Here is a 25,474-nt window from a genome sequence, read left to right as displayed (position 1 = left end):
TCGCAGCGACCCTGGAGACAAAACCTGCCAAAGACTCCTGCATCTGTGCATGGAGATCCATCACCTCTTCTCTTGCGGATGGACCCAGAGGCAGAGGGTCGACATGCAGCGCAGCTGAGCTGAGCTGGCAGAGTCCTGCGCCCTCCGACGAGGACTCTCCACTGCTGTCCCTGTCTCCAGAATCTGCTGAGGCTCACTTGTGAGCTGTGAAACACCAGGTGACAACACTACTCTATGTCCCGAAGGTCCCCCCGAGGTGTGACTGCGCTGGTGCTAGGTGCGCTTACTTCTGCTGACGCTGTGCCCTCAGAGGTTGGAGCTTCCTCTGAGGAGTCTGGCTGCACAGCCTCTTCCTCCTCCACAGTGAGGACGGGGGCTCTGGATGGTACTGTGGGGGAGTTAAGGAAGGAGTTAGAGATGTAATGCCAAGGTTCTTCTGGTGACTCCCAGCGAGTTGGCATCTGCTGACACCTGCATCCATGCAGCATTGGTCTCAGTGGGAGGCCTCTTCCTCCCTGACCTAGGGAAGAGGACCTCCCTGAGGGCCCTAACCCCATCCAATAATGCCTGCAGTGAAGCCTCATCGAATTTGAAGGCAGCTCGGCCTCTGCCGCTGGCAGCAGCTGGTGCAGGCTCCTCTGCCATTGTGCAAGAGTGGCTGAGAAGCCTGCAGAGGTGGAGAAGCTTGCTGGACACTTTGAAAGCCCCACGAATGGTGACATCATACTGTGGGGAATTCTGACTTGAATTGGACAATTAGCAAGGCTTCCCACATGCTGGGAATTAATTGGCCACTTGAGGGAAAATTGCGTGGAGCTGGCTGACACTTTTTTAACGTGTGTCAGAAACCCCACATTCGGGGAAACCCGACCATTTCCCACACAAGCCGAAAATCGGGGCCTCTGTTTCCTTAAGTCCCGCCTAAGTCTAACTCTTCTCACCTTATACTCGTGTCCCCTTGTTCTGCTGTCTCATACCGAGCCAAATAGCCTAGTCTGAACCTCCAAATCTCTGAACTTATTTAAAATCCTAAATCAAATCCCCGCTTCAATGAGAAATTCCCTTTGGCCTGTCCTCATGTGCTTTACACTCCAGGCCCCTTGTGATTTTAGCAGCGTTGCTCTATACTCGATACCAACTGCCCAAAGATAAGTCACCGCCCTCACAACTTGTTTACACCTCTGGTTTCAGTCCACAGAATTGAATGCACACATGTTGTCTTAATTCAGCTTGTACAGGATTAAATTACTGGCCTCACTCACACTAGGGTATGGGAGGGCGGGCGGGGGGTGGAGGGGAAGCACTGTGATTCATTATTACCAGACATCAGAACTTATTGCTATGAAATCAGTTCTGAGCTTTTTGTGGAACAAATGGTGAGTTTTATTCTTCTGCTCCACATACTCTATTTATACAACAAAAGTTCACTAGGGAACAATTTATATATGGATTCAATTAAAATATAAGAGAAGCAGACATGTTAGAACATAAGAACTAGGAGCGGGAGTAGGCCATACGGCCCCTCGAGCCTGCTCCGCCATTCAATAAGATCATGGCTGGTATTTGACCTCAACTCCACTTTCCTGCCCAATCCCCATGTCCCTTAATTCCCCTAGACTCCAAAAATCTATTGGCATTTCTCAGCACTTCAATTGCAGACAGCACGATGATAGAATCCTTCACAGCCTATGGCCCGTATGGTTGAGAATTTGTCACTGTAATCAATCATGTATCAGATCTACATTGAACTTAAAAGAAGTCTTGAATGGAGAATCTCTCAGTTTGCTCAGGCGGTGCTGACCTCAATGTGTCTGCTGCTGATGAATGCGCTGCTCGCCTGGGTGAATGGCAGATTCCAGTTATTGGTAAGCCATTTATATTACAGGTACACTATCCCTTATCCGAAAGCCTTGGGACCAGCTGAGTTTCGGTTTTCGGAATTTTTCGGATTTCAGAAGGTATTATTATAAGACTGGGAAATTTGTATTTAATATAAATTTTAAAAGTTCAGGCTACCTCTTGCGACTGTTCCGTGTCTCATTCCCCTTCCTGCTTCTCTGGAAAGCCGGATATTGGCTGACTCCTACTAAGCTGGCCCGCAAATCAGGTCGGGTGGGGGGAGAGAAAAGAATATCGGATGGGCAGCGGTTCAGGTCGGGGGGGGGGGGTCGGAGGGGATAAAAGAATATCGGACGGGCCGCGGTTCAGGTCGGGGAGGGGGTCAGGTCGGGTGTGGGGGGGGGAGAAAAGAATATCGGATGGGCCGCGGTTCGGGTCGGGGGGGGGGTGGGTCGGGTCGGGTGTGGCGGGGGGGGAGAAAAGAATATCGGATGGGCCGTGGTTCAGGTCGGATCGGGTGGGGGGGGGGGGGGGAAGAATATCGGACGGGCCGCGGTTCGGGTCGGGGGTCGGGTCGGGTTGGGGGGGGGGGGGCGGAGAAAAGAATATCGGACGGGCCGCAGTTCAGGTCGGGGGGGTCGGAGGGGAGAAAAGAATATCGGACGGGCCGCGGTTCGGGTCGGGTGGGGGGGGGGGGTCGGGTCGGGTGGCGGGGGGAGAAAAGAATATCGGACGGGCCGCGGTTCGGGTCGGGGGGGTCAGAGGGGAGAAAAGAATATCGGACGGGCCGCGGTTCGGGTCGGGTGGGGGGGGGGGTCGGGTCGGGTGGGGGGGGGGCGGAGAAAAGAATATCGGATGGGCCGCGGTTCGGGTCGGGTTGGGGGGGGGGGGAGAAAAGAATATCGGACGGGCCGCGGTTCGGGTCGGGGCTCGGGTCTGGTTGGGGGGAGAAAAGAATATCGGACGGGCCGCGGTTCGGTTCGGGTCGGGGGGAGAAAAGAATATTGGACGGGCCGCTGCAGCTATCGGACGGGCCGTTGTATTGTTGGGTTCACTCTCCCGGTACTTCCTTCACACTGCCCGGCTCGGCTTGCAATCTCCTACCCAGGAGGGAACTCTGTGACCCTCTGCCCTGCTCAGCGTAAGTCGTGCGCCACTCTGGTCATGTCGTGCGCACGACTTACGTTGAACGAAAAAACTTTCGGTTTTTAGAGGTTTTCGGAAGTTCGGATAAAGGATAGTCTACCTGTAGTACCAATTTAAGGTGTTGTAAAGGCTCTGACTCTCATTTGACATCAAGGAGTGAAGGTTTAAGTCAGAGGCTGTACATATTTTAGATATTTTTGCCTGAACTTTTAGGGGTTTCGTTCACCTGTCGATGAGAGGATTCTTTGATTGTGAAAGTGCCAGCCAAAAATAAAAGCCGTCAGCAGACTGTCCAGCCAAGGCCCTACTTCCTCTGTATTGTGATGTATTGGTTTTACTCATTCTGGTCTCAACTCCCTCCAGAACATCTCAAATGCACGAGTCCCAACTCCCAGTAAAACGCCTCAATCCCACCTAGTCCCAACTCCCTGTAAAACACCTCAAATTTACCCGGTCCCAACTCCCTGCAGTGCAAACCTAACCCACTTGGTTTCCTCCTTAACCCAGCCAGTCCAACATCTCCAGATCAGCAGGAGATAGAGACATCACAGGCAGTCTGGAAACACTACAATTGTTCCGTTGCTTTACTGAATAATAAATAAATACTGGCAAGTGAGTGCTTCAGAGCCAGTTATTTATTAATGTTAACTTACATTGAGAACACCTCATTAAAACTACAATTAATTTCAGAGATAGGTTAGGCTGGAAACTATTAACATTGTTATATACACTCAGTTACAGATCACACTCGATTGACTATGTTTTAATGTGGCATTTTTCAATGGAAATTAACTGTCACTGGTGAATAACTACAGTACTTACAAAGCATTTCACAGGCACCGCTTATTTATCAATTAGCAACAATGCACCAGTTCAGGGTGTCCAGGCTGGATACAACCTCACAAAATGTTTGCTGGAAAATGTTAAAAGTTTTACCAGACTCCAGAGCAGAAAGGACCTCTAAAAAAAAAATACATAAAACAACAGCCATTGTGAAACCCTGTCTCGTGGTGGAGTGAACACGTTGCAACTTCAGAACTGTTTGATAGCCTAGAAATTCGCTAATTATTTGGGACAAAAGTGATAGATTTCTGCCAGGGATGGGAAATCTAGGGAGGACCAAGAAATGCCAGAGCTCTGCCCCTTCTTAACTGGTGGAAGCGCCTGCCTCCAAAGTGATAGATGTACAGGAAACTTTCGATTTACCGGCACCTAAATAACCGGAAATGTCGGTTAACCGGCAAAATTCAGGAGTAGGTTTTACTTCATATTTATTTGCCGCCTTCCATCTGTGCTGTGCAAGGGTGTGGCTGCAGCTGTTGCTAAGCTACAGAGACGCTTGGAACTTGTGTTCACTGTTCTGCAGTTGTTGCTAAGCAACAGGGTTTGTTGCTTTATATTTTTTACTATAGCGTTCGGTTATCCGGAATTTTTGATGAACCGACACCACGTCGGTCCCGTCCGTGCCGGATAAAAGAAAGTTTCCTGTAAGTTGATAATGGGCTACTGAGGGCATAGCACCATCCATCAGAAATCTTGGTCACTTCCGACAGTATTGCATCCGGCTGCAATCATTTCTGTATAAAGCAGACTTGCCAAAGCTGAAAGTGCGATTTCACTGGCTCAGACTGTCCCGCTATCTCAGCTTTGACTGGATTGATTTGATTTTTTTGTGCTGTGCTGCTAAAGAAAGGATTCTGTAAGCTACCTTGCAGCAGAAATATATTTTCCTTTCCCCCTTGTTTTATTGAGCCGTTACCGTCAGGTTTCCCTACGGACAATTCCATATATGTTGTCATGATGGAGGCAGAACAGGAGCAGGATGAAAAGCAAGTAAGACAGCGGGAGCAAATGAGGAGACAATTAGGCGGCATCTTCCACCAGAGCCTACAGTCCATGCCAACTCTGAACATCTATCAGAAGAGGTCCACTCAAGGAGGCCACTGTTCATTAAGAAAATGTTGCAGGAACTCACACCCCGACTGTTCTCTCCGTCTGTTTGAAGTCACTATAGCCCTGAATTTCTATACCTCAGGGTCCTTTCAGGCTGCAAGTGCTATCTTCTGCAACATCACTCTAAATTTGCCAATGGCACCAAACTTGGGGGTGTGGCAAACAGTGAGGATGATACCAATCGACTGCAACGACATAGACAGGCTAGCCGAATGGGCAGACAAGTGGCAGATGGAATTTAATACAGAGAAATGTGAGGTGATGCATTTTGGCAGAAGGAACAGGGAGAGGCAATATACACTTAATGGCACAGTTTTAAAGAGCGTACAGGGGCAGAGTGACCTGGGAGTTAATGTGCATAGGTCCCTGAAGGTGGCGGGACATATCGAGAGAGTGGTTAGCAAAGCATATGGGATCTTGGGCTTCATAAATAGAGGTATTGAAAAGTAGAGAAGTTATGCTGAACCTTTATAAAGCACTGGTTAGGCCACAACTGGAGTATTGCATCCAGTTCTGGTCACCACGCTTTAGGAAGGATGTGAAGGCCCTTAAGAGGGTGCAGAGGAGATTTACCAGAATGGTTCCGGGGATGGGGATCTTAGCTACGAGGACAGGTTTGAGAAGCTGGATTTGTTTTCATTAGAGCAAAGGAGGTTGAGGGGTGATTTGATAGAGGTGTACAAGATTATGACGGGTTTGGATAGGCTAGATGGGGAGTTCATGGTACAAGGACTAGGGAACACAGATTTAAGGTTTTGGGCAAGAGATAGAGGGGGAACGTGAGAAAAACTTTTTTACGCAGCGAGTGGTGAGGACCTGGAACTTGCTGCCGACAGAAGTGGTGGAAGCGGAGACACTCAATGTTTTCAAAGGGGAGACTGGATAGGCACTTGAGGGAAATAAACTTGCAGGGCTACAGGGTTAGAGCGGGGGAATGGGACTGACTGGATTGCTCTACAGAGAGCTGGCATGGACTCGATGGGCCGAATGGCCTCCTTCTGTGCCATTATGACTCTATGACACTCATGTTACTGCCATGATTTTCAATAGGGCACCCGAATGTATAACCTTTAGAACGTTAGCACCGGAAAGACATGAGAAGGCTTTAAACTTTCAGCATTTCCCAGTGTGCAGGGTGCAACAGATGGTACCCAGGTCGCATTTCACAACCCCGTGAGCTTTCTAAAGTGCAAAGGATTCTATTGCCTCAAAGTGTGGTACAAATGTAACACAAAATGTTTTAGGAAGCTGTCATGATGCCTTCGTTCAGCATTCTTCCTCTGTTCCAGTGAGGAGGAGAATGGTCTGGCTGGGTCCTTTGTGACCAGGGCTATCCTCTGCTCTCCTGGCTAATGACCCCCATGCATATCCCCTTCATTGATATGGAGGAAAGGTATAATGAGGCCCATGCCCGGCTTCATGTCTCTGTGTAGCACACTACAGATTGGGCGGGGGGGGCATTTACTGTAGCACAAGTCAGCCAGGGTCTCCAGACTAGCTGTGGCATGTTGTCTCCTGCATAACTTTGTTTTGATGAAGGGTCTTCCAATGGCGATCCCAGAAGAGGAAGGAACGCCAATGAGAGAGAGCACAGCAGCCATCTGACCAGCAATAGAAAGAAGAGACAGGAGGCCTCAGGATCCAGAGCGAAACAGATAGGGCATCTTATAAGCACTGTCTTCTGCAACCAATAAATAAAGACGCGGCCCCTGTCGGCAGCCAATCCACTGACACTATCCCAACCCCATCCCTTCAACTATTTGCCAAGCAAAGCTCCATTCTTTGTCATTGCTCCCTACTCCAAAAACACAAACACAAAACCCATAAAAATAACAGACATACTTCTGAGCATCAAATGTCATTAGTGTTGTATTATGCATATTAATATTTATAGCAATTGCTTTTTTGTTCACTGGACACATTAATATTTCAACTAATTATTCCGCTTTAAATGTGCACAACAAATGCTTTGTTTTCTCAGCATGTTTCATCCGCTGCCTCCCTGTGTCATTCTTAAATCCTGGTGCTCAGTCCAGGTGCAACCCGAGGGCCAAGGACATCAGAGATGCTTGTCTGCACGGTGGTATCATCAGCCTCTTGGAATGGACGTGGCCCTCGTCTCAGGGACTCATCCCAGCAGGACTCTTTTTGCAGGTGTATGGGCAGCTGCCTCCGCTCTGCAGACGTGATTTTCCCTTGATTGGCCTTACCGGCCAATTAAAAGCGAGTCTGATGACGTCATTTGATGACACGTCATCTGCCGGTTTCCTTAAGGGGACCGTGCACAATTTTATTTTGACAGTTGATCTGTCAGTGTTTGACAGCATTGAGGTGCTGCAAACACTGACAACCACTGCACAAAGGTGAACACTTGCACCCAGGCTCTCCAATGACAATAAGCATATGAAGGGAGTCACAGCACGCAGAGAGGTTCGCTTCCCTTCCAAGGGCGGAAGAGACCTCCCCAGGACACCAACTTACCTTGAACCTCCACCCAACCCTCTCTATCTACTTCATCACTTCCCCATCTCACTAGCCACCCCTCTCACTCACCCTCATCCTACTGCAAGCATACCAACTAACAACACACAAGGGTAGGCACTTGAGAGGTTTAGCCAATGTCCTGTGAAGTTTCTGGTAATGTGTTGTCATACAGTGTAATATCTTTTTCCAAAAGTGCCCCTTATTGGACAGATTTGAGAAGTGTCTTACTGAGTTCCAGTGATTGTTCAGTCATAACTCCCCCCCGCCCTGCTATAGAGATGTGTGTGCATGGAATGGCTTGGACATTAAAGGGATGCTTCATGGTGCTGGTGTGGGATGGTGTCAACCTGGCACATCATGTGGCAGCCAGGGTTTACAGCATCAAGTGAAGAAAATCTGACCATGGTGATGCCATCGCCGGCCTCCCGGCCAGCAATACTGTCAGGGGCTGATGCCCTGTGTCCAGTGCAGCATCAGGTGGGTGGAGGAGGAGGTTGGCGCTCCTGGTGCTGGTTTTGTGGCTGGTTGTGGTACTGCCGCTGCTGCTCTTCCTCCGAATCTGATGACCAGGATGAGAGGATGTAAATAGTTCCCATCCCATTGCTATAGATTTCAGTTGAAGCAAGAAGCTTGCAAGCGCACAAAGTGGCCTGAAATTATTCCAATCAGGTAACACTGCAGATGGGTGTCAGTTTGCACAGTCACAAGGTCAGTAGATTTGCAAAATCTTATCCCAAATTTCGAACAACAAAGTTGTTGCATTTGAATGTCAGTCATGTTACAGGAGTGCTGCACCAATGACTACAAATTGTGTCCTCGAGAAACTCGTCTCCTTGCAGCTGCCGTGTTTCTGACAAGATGGGAATCCGGAGCCAGAAGCACGAAAATGGGAAACCACTATAAATGTAGGATTAGCAAGGCAGTTAACAAGCTCAACATCCTGTCCCACCGGGTCAGTTTGGGAGCGGCTGACCCGACACTCAGGAAAATCGCATGGGGGCGGGCTGGCAATCTGAAGCCATTGTTACCGATTTGTGCTGCTGACCCGCCTCCTCAGGGCTATTAAAATTGAGCCCTATGTCGCTATTTATGAAGCCCAGGATTTTTTTTTTATTCGTTCATGGGATGTGGACATCACTGGCAAGGCCGGCATTTATTGCCCATTCCTAATAAGAAGGTGGTGGTGAACCACCTTCTTGAACACAGAGGACAGCTAAGAATCAACCACATGGCTGTAGGTCTGGAGTCATATATAGGCCAGACGGCAGATTTCCTTCCCTAAAGAGCATTAGTGAACCAGATGAGTTTTTACGACAATCTGGTAGTTTCATGATCACCATACTAGCTTTTTATTCCAGATTTATTTAATTAACTGCATTTAAATTCGGCAGCTGCGTGGTGGGATTTCAACTCATGTCTCTGGATCATTAGTCCAGGCCGCTGGATTACTAGTCCAGCAACATAACCACTATGCTACCGTACCCTTTTCCCCATCTGCTTTTTTAACCGCTTTCTCAACCTGCCCTGCTACCTTCAATGATTTGTGCCCAGGTCTCTCTGTCCATGCACCCCCTTTAGGATTGTACCCTTTAGTTTAGATTGCCTCTCCTCGTTCTTCCTACCAAAATGTATAACTTTGCACTTTTCTGCATTAAATTTCATCTGCCACGTGTCTGCCCATTTCACCAGCCTCTCTCAGTCTTCTTGAAGTCTATCCCTATCCTCCTCACTGTTCACTATATTTCCAATTTTTGTCTCATCTGCAAATTTTGAAATTGTGCCCTTTACCCCCATGTCCAAGTCATTAATATATATCTCAAGAAAAGCAGTGGTCCTCGTACCGACCCCTGGGGAACACCACCTTCCTCCAGTCTGAAAAACAACCATTCACTACTCTCTGTTCCCTATCATTTAGCCAATTTTGTATCCATGCTGCCCTTTTATTCCATGGGCCTCATCTTTGCTGGCAAGCCTATTATGTGGCACTTTGTCAAACGCCTTTTGGAAGTCCATATACACCACATCAACCACATTGCCCTTACCAACCCTCTCTGTTACCTCATCAAAAAAATCAATCAAATTTGCCTTTAACAAATCCGTGCTGGCTTTCCTTAATTAACCCACATTTGTCCAAGTGACTGTTAATTTTGTCCCTGATTATCATTTCTAAAAGCTTCCCCACTACCGAGGTTAAACTGACTGGCCTGTAGTTGCTGGGTTTATCCTTACACCCTTTTTTGAACAAGGATGTAACATTTGCAATTCTCCAGTCCTCTGGCACCACCCCTGAATCTAAGGAGGATTGGAAGATTGCGGCCAGTACCTCCGCGATTTCCACCTTAACCTCCCTCAGCATCAGGTCCTGGTGACATATCAACTTTAAGTACAGCCAGCCTTTCTAGTACCTCCTCTTTATCAATTTTTATCCCATCCAGTACCTCCACTACCTCCTCTTTCACTATGACTTTGGCAGCACCTTCTTCCTTGGTGAAGACAGATGCAAAGTACTCATTCAGTACCTGAGCCATGCCCTCTGCCTCCATGCGTAGGTCTCCATTTTGGTCCCTAATTGGCCTCACCCCTCCTCTTACTAACCATTTACTATTTATATGCCTATAGAAGACTTTTGAATTCAGTCAGTATTTGAGGCACAATATCCAGAATGCGTCAGTATTTGATGTACAGCTCATAAACTAGCTGTCGTGGTATGATACACCAGCATGAATCAGCAACTGTGGTACAATATTCCAACGCATGTTCGGACCAGTGGTGCAGTACCCCAGCATCAGTCAATCGCCAAGATTTTATCAGGATAATCTGATGTTTTGGATAAACTCAATTTAATTCAACAAATGATTCTTTGAAAATAAATCAGCAGTACATGGCGACATGTGTAAACTGAACTTCTAGTGAGATAATGTGACTGATGATTAATTCCACAGGGGCTACAAGCTAAATGGCTTTAGGGAACTGGGTTATGGCAATTAGTCAAGAGCTTGTTTTTTTTTTCCCAAGGTGACAACTAATATTGAATTATTTATCTAATTAACCTAGGATGATTTTGGTTTGTGTAGAATTTTATCGACCATCAATCTATGAATAATCTGTTCCTCAAGACATACTAAAAAAAAATCCATAACTCAACTAAATCAGTTTATTCTTTGACAACTAATTGTTATAAGTCTTATAAATCTGGTTGGTGAATCTAGCCTTACAGAAGCATGCTGTCTATCAGATGATCACAGAATGGCATTCACAAGTGGTGTGGAGAATATTAGCGTTCAAGTGCTTTCTGGCATTTTGATTGAGTGAAGGGTGGAGGGCAATAGTATAGGCTGAAGTCAGGTAAAACAAAAAGAAAAACCCTTGCCATCCAATTCCTTGGCCTAATATCGCAGCCACATCCCCACCCTGCGTCTAGCATAATACCCATACCAATGTAAAAGTCCCCTTTAGTGACTGGTTTCCTGGACAAATTTATCTCTTAGTGACCCTGGAGGAGGCTTTGGGAATGTCTTGTCTCTGGCTCCAAGCCAGTGTTTTAATATATATCTTAGTGTGTTTATGTAGATTCTTCTTATCGTGTCCACGGACAGTCTATACGTAGCCCAGCCAGAACTGGACACATTTTTGCGCCTTATTGTTGAATTCGGCAAGATCTGCAACAGTGCAGGGTTCCTCTAACGATGGGCATTACAGGAGATGTTGCATAGTCTGTGCCTCAGTTCCACATTCACAAGTTGTCGGGCTGGTTGAATATCCCCATTTGCTTAGTGACACCTTTGAGCAACCTACACCTAAGTCTGTTAAGGCACTTCCAGGTTGCCCAGTTGCAATTAGCTCCTGGGGGAAGGCTTTCATCAGGTAAAATTTCCATCGCTGGGGGTTGTTCAAGACTGGCGAGCCGGTCTTTCCACAAGGCGATGCGGGCTTCAGATGAGGTTGATTGTAATGGAACAACACTGTTCATGAAGCTCTTTCTTGACTTTAGGCGGCTGGGTGTAGGTGTATGACAATGCAGAGGGTGTCTCTCATCTGATGTTTGACGGAGTCGTTCTTTCTTGCTGGCTACCGTTCTTCTTATATCAGGGGGAGCGATACCCGCCAATATCACGTGAAATGTCTAACTACCTATTTCCTGGTGTGCAGATGAATCCAATAACAAACTGACTGCAGAGGAAGAGGAGGCCCGGCGTATTGCAGAGATGGGGAAGCCCATCCTGGGCGAACATTCCAAGTTGGAGGTCATCATTGAAGAGTCATATGAATTTAAGGTACTCTCATATTGAACACTGCAGACAAAGTATAATCTATGTTTCTTCATCTCATGTAGGCTTCCTTAACCATTTTAACATTTGCTGTTGTCCACCACAGTAGTGTTGGCTGCTCATTCATTATGGCACCAAACAGCACTCTTCTAACATGATGTTGCAGTGCTTGGCCTTGGCGCCCACTCTGACAATACCCAACCATTGTTCATTGCCTTCAATGGAAATGTTGCCTCCAATGGAGAGGCTGGTAATGTTGGTAACAAAATATTTTTTAGAAGCAAGAAAAGACCATTACGCCCGTTTCCATTTTTGATCAATTCCAGCCTGTGTTTTCACTGTAGGCCTCAATCCTTTCTCTGCAAAAATACATGTAATTGCATTTTAAACCCTTTCGAATTGTTTGTGGCAATGGCCTTTCCAGGTAACTTATTGCACAAGTCACATTTCATGGGTGAAAACATTCCACCTGACTTCCATTCTTGCTCTTAGCATTCTAAGAACATAGGAACAGGAGGAGGCCATTCAGCCCCTCAAGCCATTCAATGAGATCATGGCTGATCTGTGACCTATTTCCCCATTACCTGTCTTTGGCCCATATCTTTCAATACCTTTGGTGTGGAGATGCCGGAGTTGGACTGGGGTGGACAAATATAAGAAGTCACACAACACCAGGTTATAGTCCAACAGCTTTATTTGAAATCACAAGCTTTCGGAGCGCTGCTCCTTCTTCAGGTGAAGAAGGAGCAGCGCTCCGAAAGCTTGTGATTTCAAATAAAGCTGTTGGACTATAACCTGGTGTAGTGTGACTTCTTACATTTTTCAATACCTTTGGTTAACAAAAAGCTATCAATCTCCGATTTAAAATTGACAATTGATCTAGCATCAATTGCTGTTTGCGGAAGAGTTCCAAACTTCTACCATCCTCTGTGTGTAGAAGTGTTTCCTAATTTCACCCCTGAAAGGTCTGGCTCTCATTTTTAGACTATGCCCCCTAGTCCTAGAATCCCCAATCAGCAGAAATAGATTCTCTCTATCTACCCTCTGTGTTCCCTTTAATATCTTGAAAACTTTGATCAGATCACCCCTTAACCTTCTAAATTCTACGGAATACAACCCTAATGTGTAATCTCTCCTCGTAACTTAACCCTTGAAGTCCAGGTATCATTCTGGTAAACCTACGCTGCACTCCCTCCAAGGCCAATATATCCTCCCTAAGGTGTGGTGCCCAGAACTGCTCACAGTGCTCCAGGTGTGGTCTAACCAGGGTTTTGTACAGCTGCAGCATAACTTCTACCCCCTTGTACTCTAGTCCTCTAGATATAAAGGCCAGCATTCCATTAGCCTTTTTGATTATTTTCTGTACCTGTTCTTGACATTTTAATGATCAATGTACCTGGACCCCCAAGTCTCTTTGGACCTCCATTGTTTTTAGCCTTTCACCATTTAGAAAGTACCCTGTTCTATCTTTTTTAGGTCCAAAGTGGATGACCACACATTTGCCTACATTGAAATCCATGTGCCAGTTTTTCCCATTCACTTAATCTATCAATATCCCTTTGTAATTTTATGCTTCCATCCATATTGCCTACAATGCCGCCTATCTTTGTGTCATCAGTAAGTTTGGATATATGACTTTCTATGTCATTATCTAAGTCATTTTAACTTACAACCCCAGGGGATAAGTCATTTTAAGGCTATTCTAATGCCTTATTTACATATTCTTCCACAAAGCCAACCATTTCTGGTAAAGCAATAGTTTTGTTGAGTTTGTTCAATATTAAGGGATCATTTGTGAGCATGTTAAATATTAGTGTAACCCCTTCACGGTTCTTTAGATATATGTGAGATGTGGTCTCTGTTGTAGACAGTATTCTATAGTCCAGTAAGGAGATCACTACTACAATGGCTTAATTCTAACTATCTTACTTTATAGTTTTAACATCAGACAGTATAAGAAGATTACAGGTCAATGAACTAAATTAGACATTTGCATACATTAGAATGACTCTAGACATAATAAACATACATTCTCCATTTACATGGATTCAAAGGACTGTCCCTGTGTCCAAATTCGAGTGCACTCTTTCGTTGGCGCGCTTAAGTTGGAGCTCATGGTATGTATAATGTCTGCAAGACTTACGACTCCGAACCCCTTCGTTGAATTCTCTTCACGATCACTGAATCCCACTTTGAGTTCCGGATGCAGAGCACACAGCAACCGCTGGAGTTGGTGACTCTCTCTCTCTCTCTGCAGCTTTTCCAAGTAGCTCCCCATCAGCACGAGGCAAGCAGCTCTCCCCAGACCTCTGCCTTGCAGATCTGGGTTCAGACGACGATCCCCCGGTACTGGTGACTTGCAGCCAGCCAGTTCAGGATGCAGTGCTACTAACACGAAGGGCGGCGGCCGAGTTTGGAAGCCTGGGACGGGATGCGGCAGCCATTTGCCTCCTGAGCCCTCTTTTCAGAGCTCCTGCCCTCTCCTCTTCCAGTCGCTCTCTGCAGCTTTTCCCGCTCGAAAAACCCGACTCCACTCCTTCCTCCTGGGGTTTCTGCCTGGAGACAGCGCAGCCTCACTGTCTGCAACAGTTGATACTGGTGCAGAATTATGGAAAGTCTGCTCTTAGTCACATTGTGTCCTTAAAAGTTCTTGCCGTACCTTCACATGGCAACTTTAACCCAGGGATTTATAACAATGATAATACAGTGTCTAAGTTAAAGATTGATAACCATACTTAGCGTACATAACATTTCCAGTGGGCATTACACTCCCCCCCTACCAAATATAGGCATGTCCCCATGACTAATGAACTTTACACATAAGTGGTTGCATGCTTCCCAACCATGTATAAAGGGAGGTAACATATCGAACCGTAGGGGCTATCATTACACTTGGCACTCCTAGTCACTTTGCATGTGAAACAGAGGAGCAACTCTTTTAGGTAAAGTCTTTCTCTGGACACAACGTGCACAGGACTTGCAGAACTCCTCAACCGCAGACTTCATACGCGGCCAATAGAATCTATCCTTGACCATCCCATAGGTCTTATCTACTCCCAGATGACCTGCGTCATCATGCAAAGACTTCATCACTATTTCCCTGTACTTTTCAGGCAGGACCAACTGTGAATGACATGGTTTAGTGGGTGGGTGAGTGATTCTACACAACACTCCCTCTTTAATTTCCAAGCGGTTCCATTCTCTTAGGAGCAGACGACAGTCAGGATGTTTTGATTTGTCGATCTGTGTAATATCACCCAGACGGAGAGCTGAAAACACCTCATGAATACAGGGATCCTCCTGTTGTGCTTTGGATATTTCAGATGAACACAACATGGGTAAGTTTTGTACATCCAAACTGGAAAGATTGCAAAATGCCTGGGGAACAGCATGCATTGACGCTCCCAAGTGGTCAATCTCTCGGGCATGAAATGAATTCTTTGGTCCAGATACCACGGACATCTGACACATTACTTTCACATCTGCTGAAGCAACATCTTTCCACTCTGGTTTCTGGTAGTGTGGGCGACGAGACAGAGCATCTGCGTCAATGTTCTGGTTCCCAGGTCTGTACCTGAGACTAGTGTCGTAAGCAGATAGTGCAGCAAGCCAGCGGTGGCCGGTGGCATCAGGTTTTGCCGAAGTCAACACATAGGTTAATGGATTATTGTCTGTCCTCACTTCAAACTTCGCTCCATACAGATAATCCTGCAGCTTATCCACCACCCCCCACTTCAACGCCAAGAATTCTAGCTTATGAGCTGGGTAGTTACGCTCTGATGGCGTAAGACTGCGACTGATGAACGCTACAGGTCTCAGTCCTGCTCCTTGGTCCTGATACAACACACCACCCAACCCTTCTTGACTGGCATCCACGTGTAGCACATATGGCAGCTGTGGGTTTGCAAAAGCCAACACGGGGGCTTGAGTAAGACTTTGCTTTAAGGTGTGGAAGGCCTCTTCCTCCACGTGACGACAGTACATTTACAGTAAACAGATGCGCAATCGGCATTCCTTTCCTCAATGTGATTCCTTTGCCTGACATATTCCTCACGGTCACTGTAACTCTCCTTGACATCACGGCTGTCGGGGTCTGCAACTCTGGTCTCACCAGAAGCTCATTTGGAAACCGTGACTCTTCTGCAGGATCATCAGGTGACTCTATCAGAATGGCTTCAGTACCTGGCGTTCCAGGGAATTTTGGTATCCCAGGGATTCTAGCCACTCCTCCAGGACGCAGGGTGATAGGTTTGGCTCGAACGTACCACACAGTTCCTCTTTTGCTATCATCTACGTCGGAAGAAAGTTCAGGCAGTTTCTCAAAAGCCTTTTCAGGGTGAATGTGTCTGGTGCTCAAGAAGTTTTCACCTCCCTGCTCTTTGCAGCTTGTCAGGAGTCGTCTCACTATGGCTGTATTACTGCCAACCAGTATGGAAACCTCACCTTTCACCATGGGGTCAGGGCAAACCAACACAAGTGCATCAATGGTCTCAGTGGTCCCTACATCAGCTTCCAAGAACTCCAACCTCAGCGACAAATAGCCATCATATGGGTAATCGGCAGGACTAAGGCCCCACATCTGCATCAGACTGATTGGGGTTAACGGCAAATGCGTCAGGTATCGGTCATAGAAGGATCTGTACAGTATGGTAACCTGAGAACCCGTGTCGAGGATAGCTTTAGTATAAATGCCTTCAATCTGTATTGATACAGCAGAACTCGGCCCTACTAAACCTTCAGGTATGATGTCTTTCATATCCCCTCGTCTATTATTGCACTTAGCGGAACGTGTCTTAACTACAGGGACAGCAGGCCGTTCCGTTACTGTGCCCCTTTGTAGTTTCCCGACTTCTTGGTAAGTTTTATGAGACGGTCATTTACTTTTTTTAGATTTTCCTCACCTCTACATTCTCGCTTGAAATGTCCATCCTTTCCACAGTTATAACAAAAGACTCCAGGTCTATCTCCTTCATGGGGATATCCTTTAGAGGAATCATTCATTTTGCTGTTAGACTTCGCAGGGTGTTCAACCTTTTTTACCCGTGCGTCATCCCTTTCTGTGTTGGGCTTAGACCGAAAATATGCCATCTCGGCTCTCATGACATTTATTTCCTTCTTCAGCTGTTCCATCTCAGGGTTGACATCACCCTTAGGAGTAGGAACTGTAACAGGAGTCACAAGCTTGGACATCACAGCACTCTTTGCTACATTCCGGGCCTGAAGCATATCCTCCTCCTCTCTGACTTCCCTTAGCAGCTCAGTGAAGGTAGGTGGATCTCGCAACTTATGGGTCATGCGTATGCGAAGAGCAGTCACGTCTTCGAGCAATGCGCCTCGCACAACCTGTTCAATGCGGAACCGATTCATTTCAGGCAACTCAATCCCTCTTTTCCGTAACATACAATGCAGCAGTTTGTCTATTCTCAGCAGATAGCTGGACAGCTTCTCTCCCTCACGCTGGAATGTGCTTCTGAATCTGACCATCAAATCTGAAATGGTTTCAGTAGTTCCAAAGGCAGTTTCTAGAGCCTGCATGTAGTCAAAGGAAGTAGCAGAGGTGTTCTGCGCCTTTAAGAATCTTACTATGTCAGCAGCAGGACCCTTAAGGCTTTCTACTATTCTCTGCCTCTTCACATTGTCACTGCACTGCCATTCCTCTAGCAGAGGCAGGGTCTGCTCAGCCCAGGCGTCGTACTCCTCTTCCCCACTGGGAGTTGGTCTCACTCCTGAGAACATACGGAGCTTACGGTATCCCTGAGCCTCGAAGGGCAGATTGGTGCATTTATCCACCAGAGAACTAATGGCACTGACCAACTGAGTGTTCATATCCAGGGCCGAAGGACCTATCAGACCTTTGACATCAGCAACAGTCTTTCCTTCTTGTCTCAAGAATGACAACAACTTGGTCTGAAACCCTTCTTCTTCCTTAGTAGTAATAGGGACAAACTGAACTGGCCAGGGACCAGCCTCTTCAGAAAGCCCAACTGCCTCAGGTAAACCATGACCTCTCAGGTTCTCTGATGTCTGGATCAACACAAACTGCTTCTTGGTAGCTGTATCCAAGCAGCGCTCAACTATCCTAACCTTTCCAAAGGCTTTGACACAATTCAGAGCCCTTAGCAAGACATCATCAGGGTCATCGTTAGCAACACCATTCAGCACAATGGCATGGGTAGTAGCTATCTGCTTCCGTTTGCACCAAGCTTCAACCTCAATAACATCCATCTTTTATGCTCAAACAGCCCAGTAGAAACCACAAACCACTCTCTTAGCAATGAGCATTCAATACTGTTAGTTTACTGACATAAATAGACCACAATCCCAGACGAGCCCCCAAAATGTAACCCCTTCACGGTTCTTTAGATATATGAGAGATGTGGTCTCTGTTGTAGACAGTATTCTATAGTCCAGTAAGGAGATCACTACTACAATGGCTTAATTCTAACTATCTTACTTTATAGTTTTAACATCAGACAGTATCAGAAGATTACAGGTCAATGAACTAAATTAGACATTTGCATACATTAGAATGACTCTAGACATAATAAACATACATTCTCCATTTACATGGATTCAAAGGACTGTCCCTGTGTCCAAATTCGAGTGCACTCTTTCGTTGGCGCGCTTAAGTTGGAGCTCATGGTATGTATAATGTCTGCAAGAGTTACGACTCCGAACCCCTTCGTTGAATTCTCTTCACGATCACTGAATCCCACTTTGAGTTCTGGATGCAGAGCACACAGCAACCGCTGGAGTTGGTGACTCTCTCTCTCTCTCTGCAGCTTTTCCAAGTAGCTCCCCATCAGCACGAGGCAAGCAGCTCTCCCCAGACCTCTGCCTTGCAGATCTGGGTTCAGACGACGATCCCCCGGTACTGGTGACTTGCAGCCAGCCAGTTCAGGTTGCAGTGCTACTAATACGAAGGGCGGCGGCCGAGTTTGGAAGCCCGGGACGGGATGCGGCAGCCATTTGCCTCCTGAGCCCTCTTTTCAGAGCTCCTGCCCTCTCCTCTTCCAGTCGCTCTCTGCAGCTTTTCCTGCTCGAAAAACCCGACTCCACCCCTTCCTCCTGGGGTTTCTGCCTGGAGACAGCGCAGCCTCACTGTCTGCAACAGTTGATACTGGTGCAGAATTATGGAAAGTCTGCTCTTAGTCACATTGTGTCCTTAAAAGTTCTTGCCGTACCTTCACATGGCAACTTTAACCCAGGGATTTATAACAATGATAATACAGTGTCTAAGTTAAAGATTGATAACCATACTTAGCGTACATAACATTTCCAGTGGGTATTACATTAGGATTTGTGATCAAGATTCATATGCTACACTCACTTCAAGCAGAGCTGATGGGGATAAGGAACAAAGAGCTGGTAACAGACTCGGAGAGAGAACATGATTAATTAGTGTTTGAAAACATTAAAGTTCGTTTCTGTGTAGTTCTAATTTATAACCTACAAATGCGTTGCGATAAAATCAATTTAAATTTGAACCACTAGTGATGCGTATCTAGCTTCCATCTGAATATTAATTATTCAATGAATGGTGTTGATTTTAATAAACTGAATCTAATGTCTTTTATATCTCCCCTGTGCAACTTGCATGACTGCTGTACAAATGACATAGTTTCTGTGTGATGTGTTAAGTTCGACACATTCTGTTCCGAGTGTCGGTTCCCATTTCTAAAGCAGCAAAATAGGCTTAGGAACATATGTAAGAAGTCACACAACACCAGGTTATAGTCCAACAGTTTTATTTGAAATCACAAGCTTTCGGAGCGCTGCTCCTTCGTCAGGTGAACATAGGAATTGCTAGGTGAGGAAAGACCATGGTCCATCTACAACAACCTGCATTTGTTTGGCTCCTTCAGCGTAGTAAAGGAGGAGAGAGAGGCAAAGAGGGAATTACAGAACTTAGGATCAAGGCCGCTGAAGGCAAGGTCGGCAACAGTGGAGCGAAGAAAATCGGGGATGCGCAAAAGGCCAGAATTAGAGGAGCGCAGAGATCTCAGAGTTGTAAGGCTGGAGGAGGTTACAGAAATAAAGAGAGGCGAGGCCATGGAGGGATTTGAAAACAAGGATGAGAATTTCTTTTTAATTGTAATCGAGGCGTTGCGAACCGAGAGCCGATGTAAGTCAACAAGCGCAGTTGTGCTCTAGTTCGCTTTCTACCATCCTGGTAGTCGCATGAAACGACGACACTGGAGTTGTTGGACTAATCACAGCAATCATTCTCTATCAATTAGTCTACAACGAGATGCAAGGAAAACTCCCAGTGGAGAGTTTTGGGAATAATAGGCCTAAAGTCATCTGTTCCTCCCAAGCACACTACACTTACCATGTCATGTCTCGAATTACTCATATACTTATACCAAAATATTGTTCTCTGAAAGAAATGTATTTAATTTGCATTTGATTGAATCAATACTAACTGCTTCCATCTTAGGGAGTAAGTATCCTTAAGGAGCCTGATCTTAGATTGATTACTCGCTTGTAAATATTGTTTCTGCAGATTTATTTTGAATTTACTCCCTTCAAGCGCAGGAAGTAAATTATTTGGGGGAAAAATTCAGTTGGTTGTGCCTCCCGTTAGTGCCTTAAGAGGGTGCCAAGTGGGGCGCAAAGCAACTAGCACCCGGGCGCAGCGATATCTGCGCCTCTCGCGAAATTAACTAGACATTTTGTGGCGGCGCTAAACACTACCGCCACGATCTCCTGCGCCGGCAGATCGTGACGTCAGTCGAGTGCGCAACGCCTCGGACCGGATATTGAGTGGTGCCCCCTGCCTTATCACCTGCCGCTAGCAATGACAGGTTGAGGGGTGCGTTCTGCAGTCAGAAAGGGACTGGGGGAGCGCTATTTAAAGGCGACCGCTTCCTGCCTTTTTTTGTTGGTGACATTTTTGCATCACGCATTCTGAGAGAGAGAGAAAGACACTTCTGGAGAGATTCAACGCTGTGTAAAGGAGTTTAGGGTAATGAGCAGCAATTTGCAGGTTCGTTTTGATTTGCCCTTCCTTGTATCGATTTAGAAGAGACTGTGGGGGCTACCCTGTGAGCTCTTTCCCTGGGTCTCTCCATTGTTCTTTCCAGCAGATTTGATGTACAGGTCTCTCCAGGCCGAGATTCAAGGCTGCAATGAGCAGGATGTGGATGGAGAGCAAGATCAACCCTCCCCTTTAAGAACTGGCTGGTGCTATTGTGTCTGTGTTCCATTGCCGACTGACATCAAATGAGCTTCGCTCGCCCTCTGAGGTAGCGCCTCGCTCCTCGGCCTTAGCGCCTTAAGACAGGTGGGAAGCGCCTGATTTAGTGCGCCAATCACTTCCAGGGGCAATAAAAGCCAAGTTTGCTGTCGGAGGCGATAATTAGCGCCAGGCGCTAAACTTTGCGCACCGCCAACAATGGCGCCCCAAAAGGGGCGATACCGAATTTTTCCCCCTTCCCCCTAAGGGGGAAAAATTTGGTTGATTTGCTCCTCCCGTTAGCCCACTAAAAGGGCGCTAACGGGGCACAAAGCAACTAGCGCCCGGGCGTGGCGCCGCTAACGCCTCCCACGAAATTCAGGTTAGCGGCGGTGGTAACCGTTAGTACCCCGTGGCACTGTGCCTCCGGCGATGACGTCATTGGCGTGCGCAGCGCCCCGGCTGCGATCTTCGGTAGCGCCCCCTGACTTACCTCCGGACCACTATGTCCGACAGGGTCAGGGGGGCCTGCCTGCAGCCGGGGCGGCGCAAATTAAAAGGGTGGTGCCGGGCGGCCATTTTTGTTGCTGGCCGCCTGCCAGCACCTGCCCTTGTTGCTGTCCCTGGCCTTCTGTGCAGCACCCCAGTGGGGTGCCGGCTGCGCTCGAGTGCCAGGCTCTTTTGCCAGCACTCCGATCCCTGGTGGCCCAGCTGGGCCCCGGGTCACGCTGTGCTAGGCCCCTCCCCATTAATAAGGGGAGGGAGGCCTGCAGGACCACGGCGCGACATAGCGCCGTGATATTCACTCGCAGCGCCCCAAGAGGGAGGCGGGGTGCTTCCATTAGCGCCCCACTCCCTCTTGGGTTGCTACCAGTGAATTTCGGGCGTGCTAATTTTTTCAGGGCACTAAAGGTAGCGCCCCGGTGAAGTTCGTGCCCCAAAGGGGGCGCACGACCCAATTTTTCCCCCTAAATGTTTTAAATCTCCAACAACAATTCACTACCTGAAGGAATGAGACTCCACACTTTTAATTGTTCATTTTCTGGGCCAGAGATGTTGATTGGCAGTCATTAACAATTATCACATTGTTAAAAGGGTACTTCTGCTATTAATTACTAGACTTAAATTTCTGCGTCGAGTTTAATGGGCAATTAATGTGAAAATGCAGCAACTTCATGAAACTCACGGAAAGGTTAAGGGCGAGATGCCGTTTTCGCGAAACTCGGCATTATTAATGTGCAAATCATCCAGCAACTTGTGGCAGTTTGCAATTCATAGGGTGGCTCTTCCTCGCCACAAGTTGCTGGCCGGTTTGCACATTAATAACTGCAAGTGTTATTCACACGCCATTATTTTCAGGAAATGCTGGCCCAGTGTTTTCTTTTTCACGGGCTAGGCGACAGTAATGAGAAACATGCCCGATTGCCAGCACCTGACATTTGAACACAATCACACTCGCTAATAGCGCTCGCTGTCTCACTGGGATCATTTTACAGAAAGGCTCGTGTACCTGATCCAGTTAACCCGTTGAACAACAAATGATTTTTCTAACAATCGCGCAGGAACAAAATCACATTAATCACAGCCACAAAGGGTGGCTTATTCTTTTTGGAAAATGTGAGAACTCACTTTACATTGTAAATAATGAAATCATAGGAATGCATGTACAGGTGCACTATCCCTTATCCGAAACCCTTGGGACCAGATGTTTTTCGGAATTCGGAATTTTTCGGATTTCAGAATGGTATTCAGAATCAGTATGTAACACCCTAGCAGGGGTCTGGGCAGCACCCCGTAAGCAAACACATTAATATTTCTGCAGCAAACTTATGAATATTCATACTGAGTGGGATAAATAAAGACTATAAATAGTATTACAGTTTATTTGTACAGTAATAATTTGGTAAATTAAATAGTGGGATAAATATAGACCATAAATACTCTAGTTACGCTCCACGAAAAAACTTTCGGTTTTCAGAGGTTTTCGGAAGTGCGGATAAGGGATCGTCTACCTGTATTATATGTGCAATTCCTGAAAATGCAATTTCTTTTATCTTAATTAACAGCTGGCAGCTAGTTACAACACACCAATGATCCTTTAATGATTCTCAACATGCAACTGGTATTATTGTTGGAAACTGTGTTAATGTGGCTGTGAATTGTAACTGTTGTAGACAGTGGCTCAACTCAGAAAATTACATTTTACGAAGGCATGTATTTTGGAGGGGGGGGGGCATTACCCCCTCTGCCCTACAGTTCATTCAGACCTGAACCACTACAAGGAACAACAGAAAAAGAAAAAGACTTGCATTTCTATAGCGCCTTTCACGACCTCAGGATGACCCAAGTGTTTTACAGCCAACGAAGCACTTTTGGAGTGCAGTCACTGTTGTAATGTAGGAAACGCGGCAGCCAATTTGTGCACAGCAAGCTCCCACAAACAGATAATCTGCTTTAGTGATGTTGGTTGAGGGATAAATATTGGCCAGGTCACCGATAACTTCCCAGCTCTTCTTCAAAATAGTGCCATGGCGTTTTTTTTCATCCACCTGAGAGAGCAGACAGGGCCTCAGTTTAACGTCTCATCAGAAAGACAGCACCACTGACAGTGGAGCGCTCCCTCAGCACTGCACTGGGAGGGTCAGCCTATATTTTGTGCCCAAGTCTCTGGAGTGGGACTTGAACCCACAACCTTCTGACTCAGAGGCGAGAGTGCCACCAATGATGCCACGGTTGACACCAACTGAGCCACGGTTGACTGGTGTGTTTGATTGTGCACAGGGTCAATCGGGATTATACTGGTGTGTGTGCACAGTAGCTGCTGGAGGCAATCTGACACACAGTTGTCCTTACCTAGAATCCACTCAATATTTTCTTCTGCCATGAAGGTTAGAGAGGGAGATTTTAGCTTTGAGAGCCCACTCTTTAGAAGTGACATTCAGAAGACAAAGCAGAGAAGTGCAGAAAACATTTCCTCCTTACTCTAGGTGGTAAACTCAGTGATGAGGTGTTTTGTACTAAACTGTCCTTATAGATCACACCCTCCATGGTGTGCACCTCTCTTACAGGCTGACAGGCCACTTTGTTCCACAATAAATCTGTACTTAGCAGGAAACATGCAGGTGAAACATCTCAGGGAGTGCTGCACTGTCGGAGGTGCCATCTTTCGCATGAGACGTTATTCGAAGAGCAGGGGAGTTCACCCCTGGGTCCTGGCTAATAGTTATCCCTCAACCAGCATCACTAAAACAGATTACCTAGACATGATCACATTGCTATTTGTGGGACCTTGCTGTGCACAAATTGGCTGCCGTGTTTCCTACATTATAACACTTCTAAAGTATTTCATTGGCTGTAAAGCACTTTAGGATATCATGAGCTCGTAAAAGGTGCTGTATAAATGCAAGTTTGTCTTTCTTTCAGAATGTCATTAACTCTATACTACAGTAAAATTGTATATTAGGACTGACACTGAAACGCCTTTTGGAAGTCCTTATATACATCAACTTTATTGCCCTCATCAACACTCTGTTACCTCATCAAAAAACTCGATCAGGTTAGTTAAACACGATTTGCCTTTAATAAATCCGTGCTGGCTCTTTATCTAGTTTGTCATCCAGGGGGCTCTGGCTTTAGTTGCCCTACCTTTCCCCCTCGTGAGAATGTACTGTGACTGTACCCGAACTATCTCCTCTTTAAAGGCAGCCCATTGTTCGATTGCAGTTTTGTCTGCTAATATTCGATTCCAATTTACCCAGGCCAGATCCGTTCTCAACCCACTGAAATTAGCCTCCAATTAAGTATCTTTACTCTAGATTGCTCCCTGTTCTTTTCCATAGTTAATCTAAACCTTATGATACTATGATCACTGTTCCCTAAATGTTCCCCTACTGACACTTGTTCCACTTGACCCACCTCATTCCCCAGAACCAGATCCAGCACACAATACTATATTCCCATGTGGCTATTTGCACCTGCAGCTCACCAACCTTATTTACCATGCTTCGTGCATTCACACACATGCACTATAAACCTACACTAGACCTTCTTGTATTCTCTCTTAGTCTGTCCCCCAGCTAATACCGTACTATATCTTACTCTAGTGCTATCTGTCTCTCACCATACTTTGTGCACTTTGTTTCTCCGTTCTACTGCTACATCCTGGTGCCCATTCCCCTGCCAAATTAGTTTAAACCCCCCCCCCCCCCCGCCGGCGGGGATATTGGTCTCGGCTCTGTTGAGGTGCAACCCGTCGGGCCTGTACAGGTCCCACCTCCCCCAGAGCTGGTCCCAATGCCCCAGGAATCTGAAGCCCTTCCTCCTGCACCATCTCTTCAGCCACGCATTCATCTGCTCTATCCTCCTATTTCTATACTCACTCGCACGTGGCAGCGGGAGTAATCCAGAGATTCCTACCTTTGAGGTCCTGCTTTTTAATCTCTTTCCCAGCTCCCTAAAATCTGCCTGCAGGACCACATCCCTTTTTCTACCTATGTTGTTGGTACTGATATAGACCATGACCTCTGGCTGGTCACCCTCCCCCCCTCAGAATATTCTGATTGTAAGGTAAAAATATCATGATTAGCTCTGGAATATGATAAATTAT

At 46.5% G+C, this 25,474-nt stretch overlaps 1 protein-coding gene and 1 long non-coding RNA gene across 3 annotated transcripts in view; one reads left to right on the top strand and one right to left on the bottom strand.

The window, feature by feature from the left end:
• Positions 1 to 25,474, bottom strand: part of LOC147096878 (uncharacterized) — a 159,172-nt gene that overhangs the window by 66,792 nt on the left and 66,906 nt on the right. The window lies entirely within an intron of this gene.
• LOC147096879 (sodium/calcium exchanger 3-like) overlaps positions 1 to 25,474 on the top strand; it is a 715,867-nt gene that overhangs the window by 645,872 nt on the left and 44,521 nt on the right. The window contains exon 5 of the mRNA XM_085973580.1: positions 11,572 to 11,696. Coding sequence (XP_085829706.1) covers positions 11,572 to 11,696 — 125 coding nt within the window. The remainder of the gene's footprint in view (positions 1 to 11,571; positions 11,697 to 25,474) is intronic.

Source organism: Somniosus microcephalus, chromosome 34 (assembly GCF_052327205.1).
Source record: "Somniosus microcephalus isolate GS21.2 chromosome 34, FLI_Smic_1.0, whole genome shotgun sequence".
NCBI lineage: Eukaryota > Metazoa > Chordata > Chondrichthyes > Squaliformes > Somniosidae > Somniosus > Somniosus microcephalus.
Note: the sequence above shows the minus strand (reverse complement) of the source record. Positions and strands in the feature narration are given on the sequence as shown.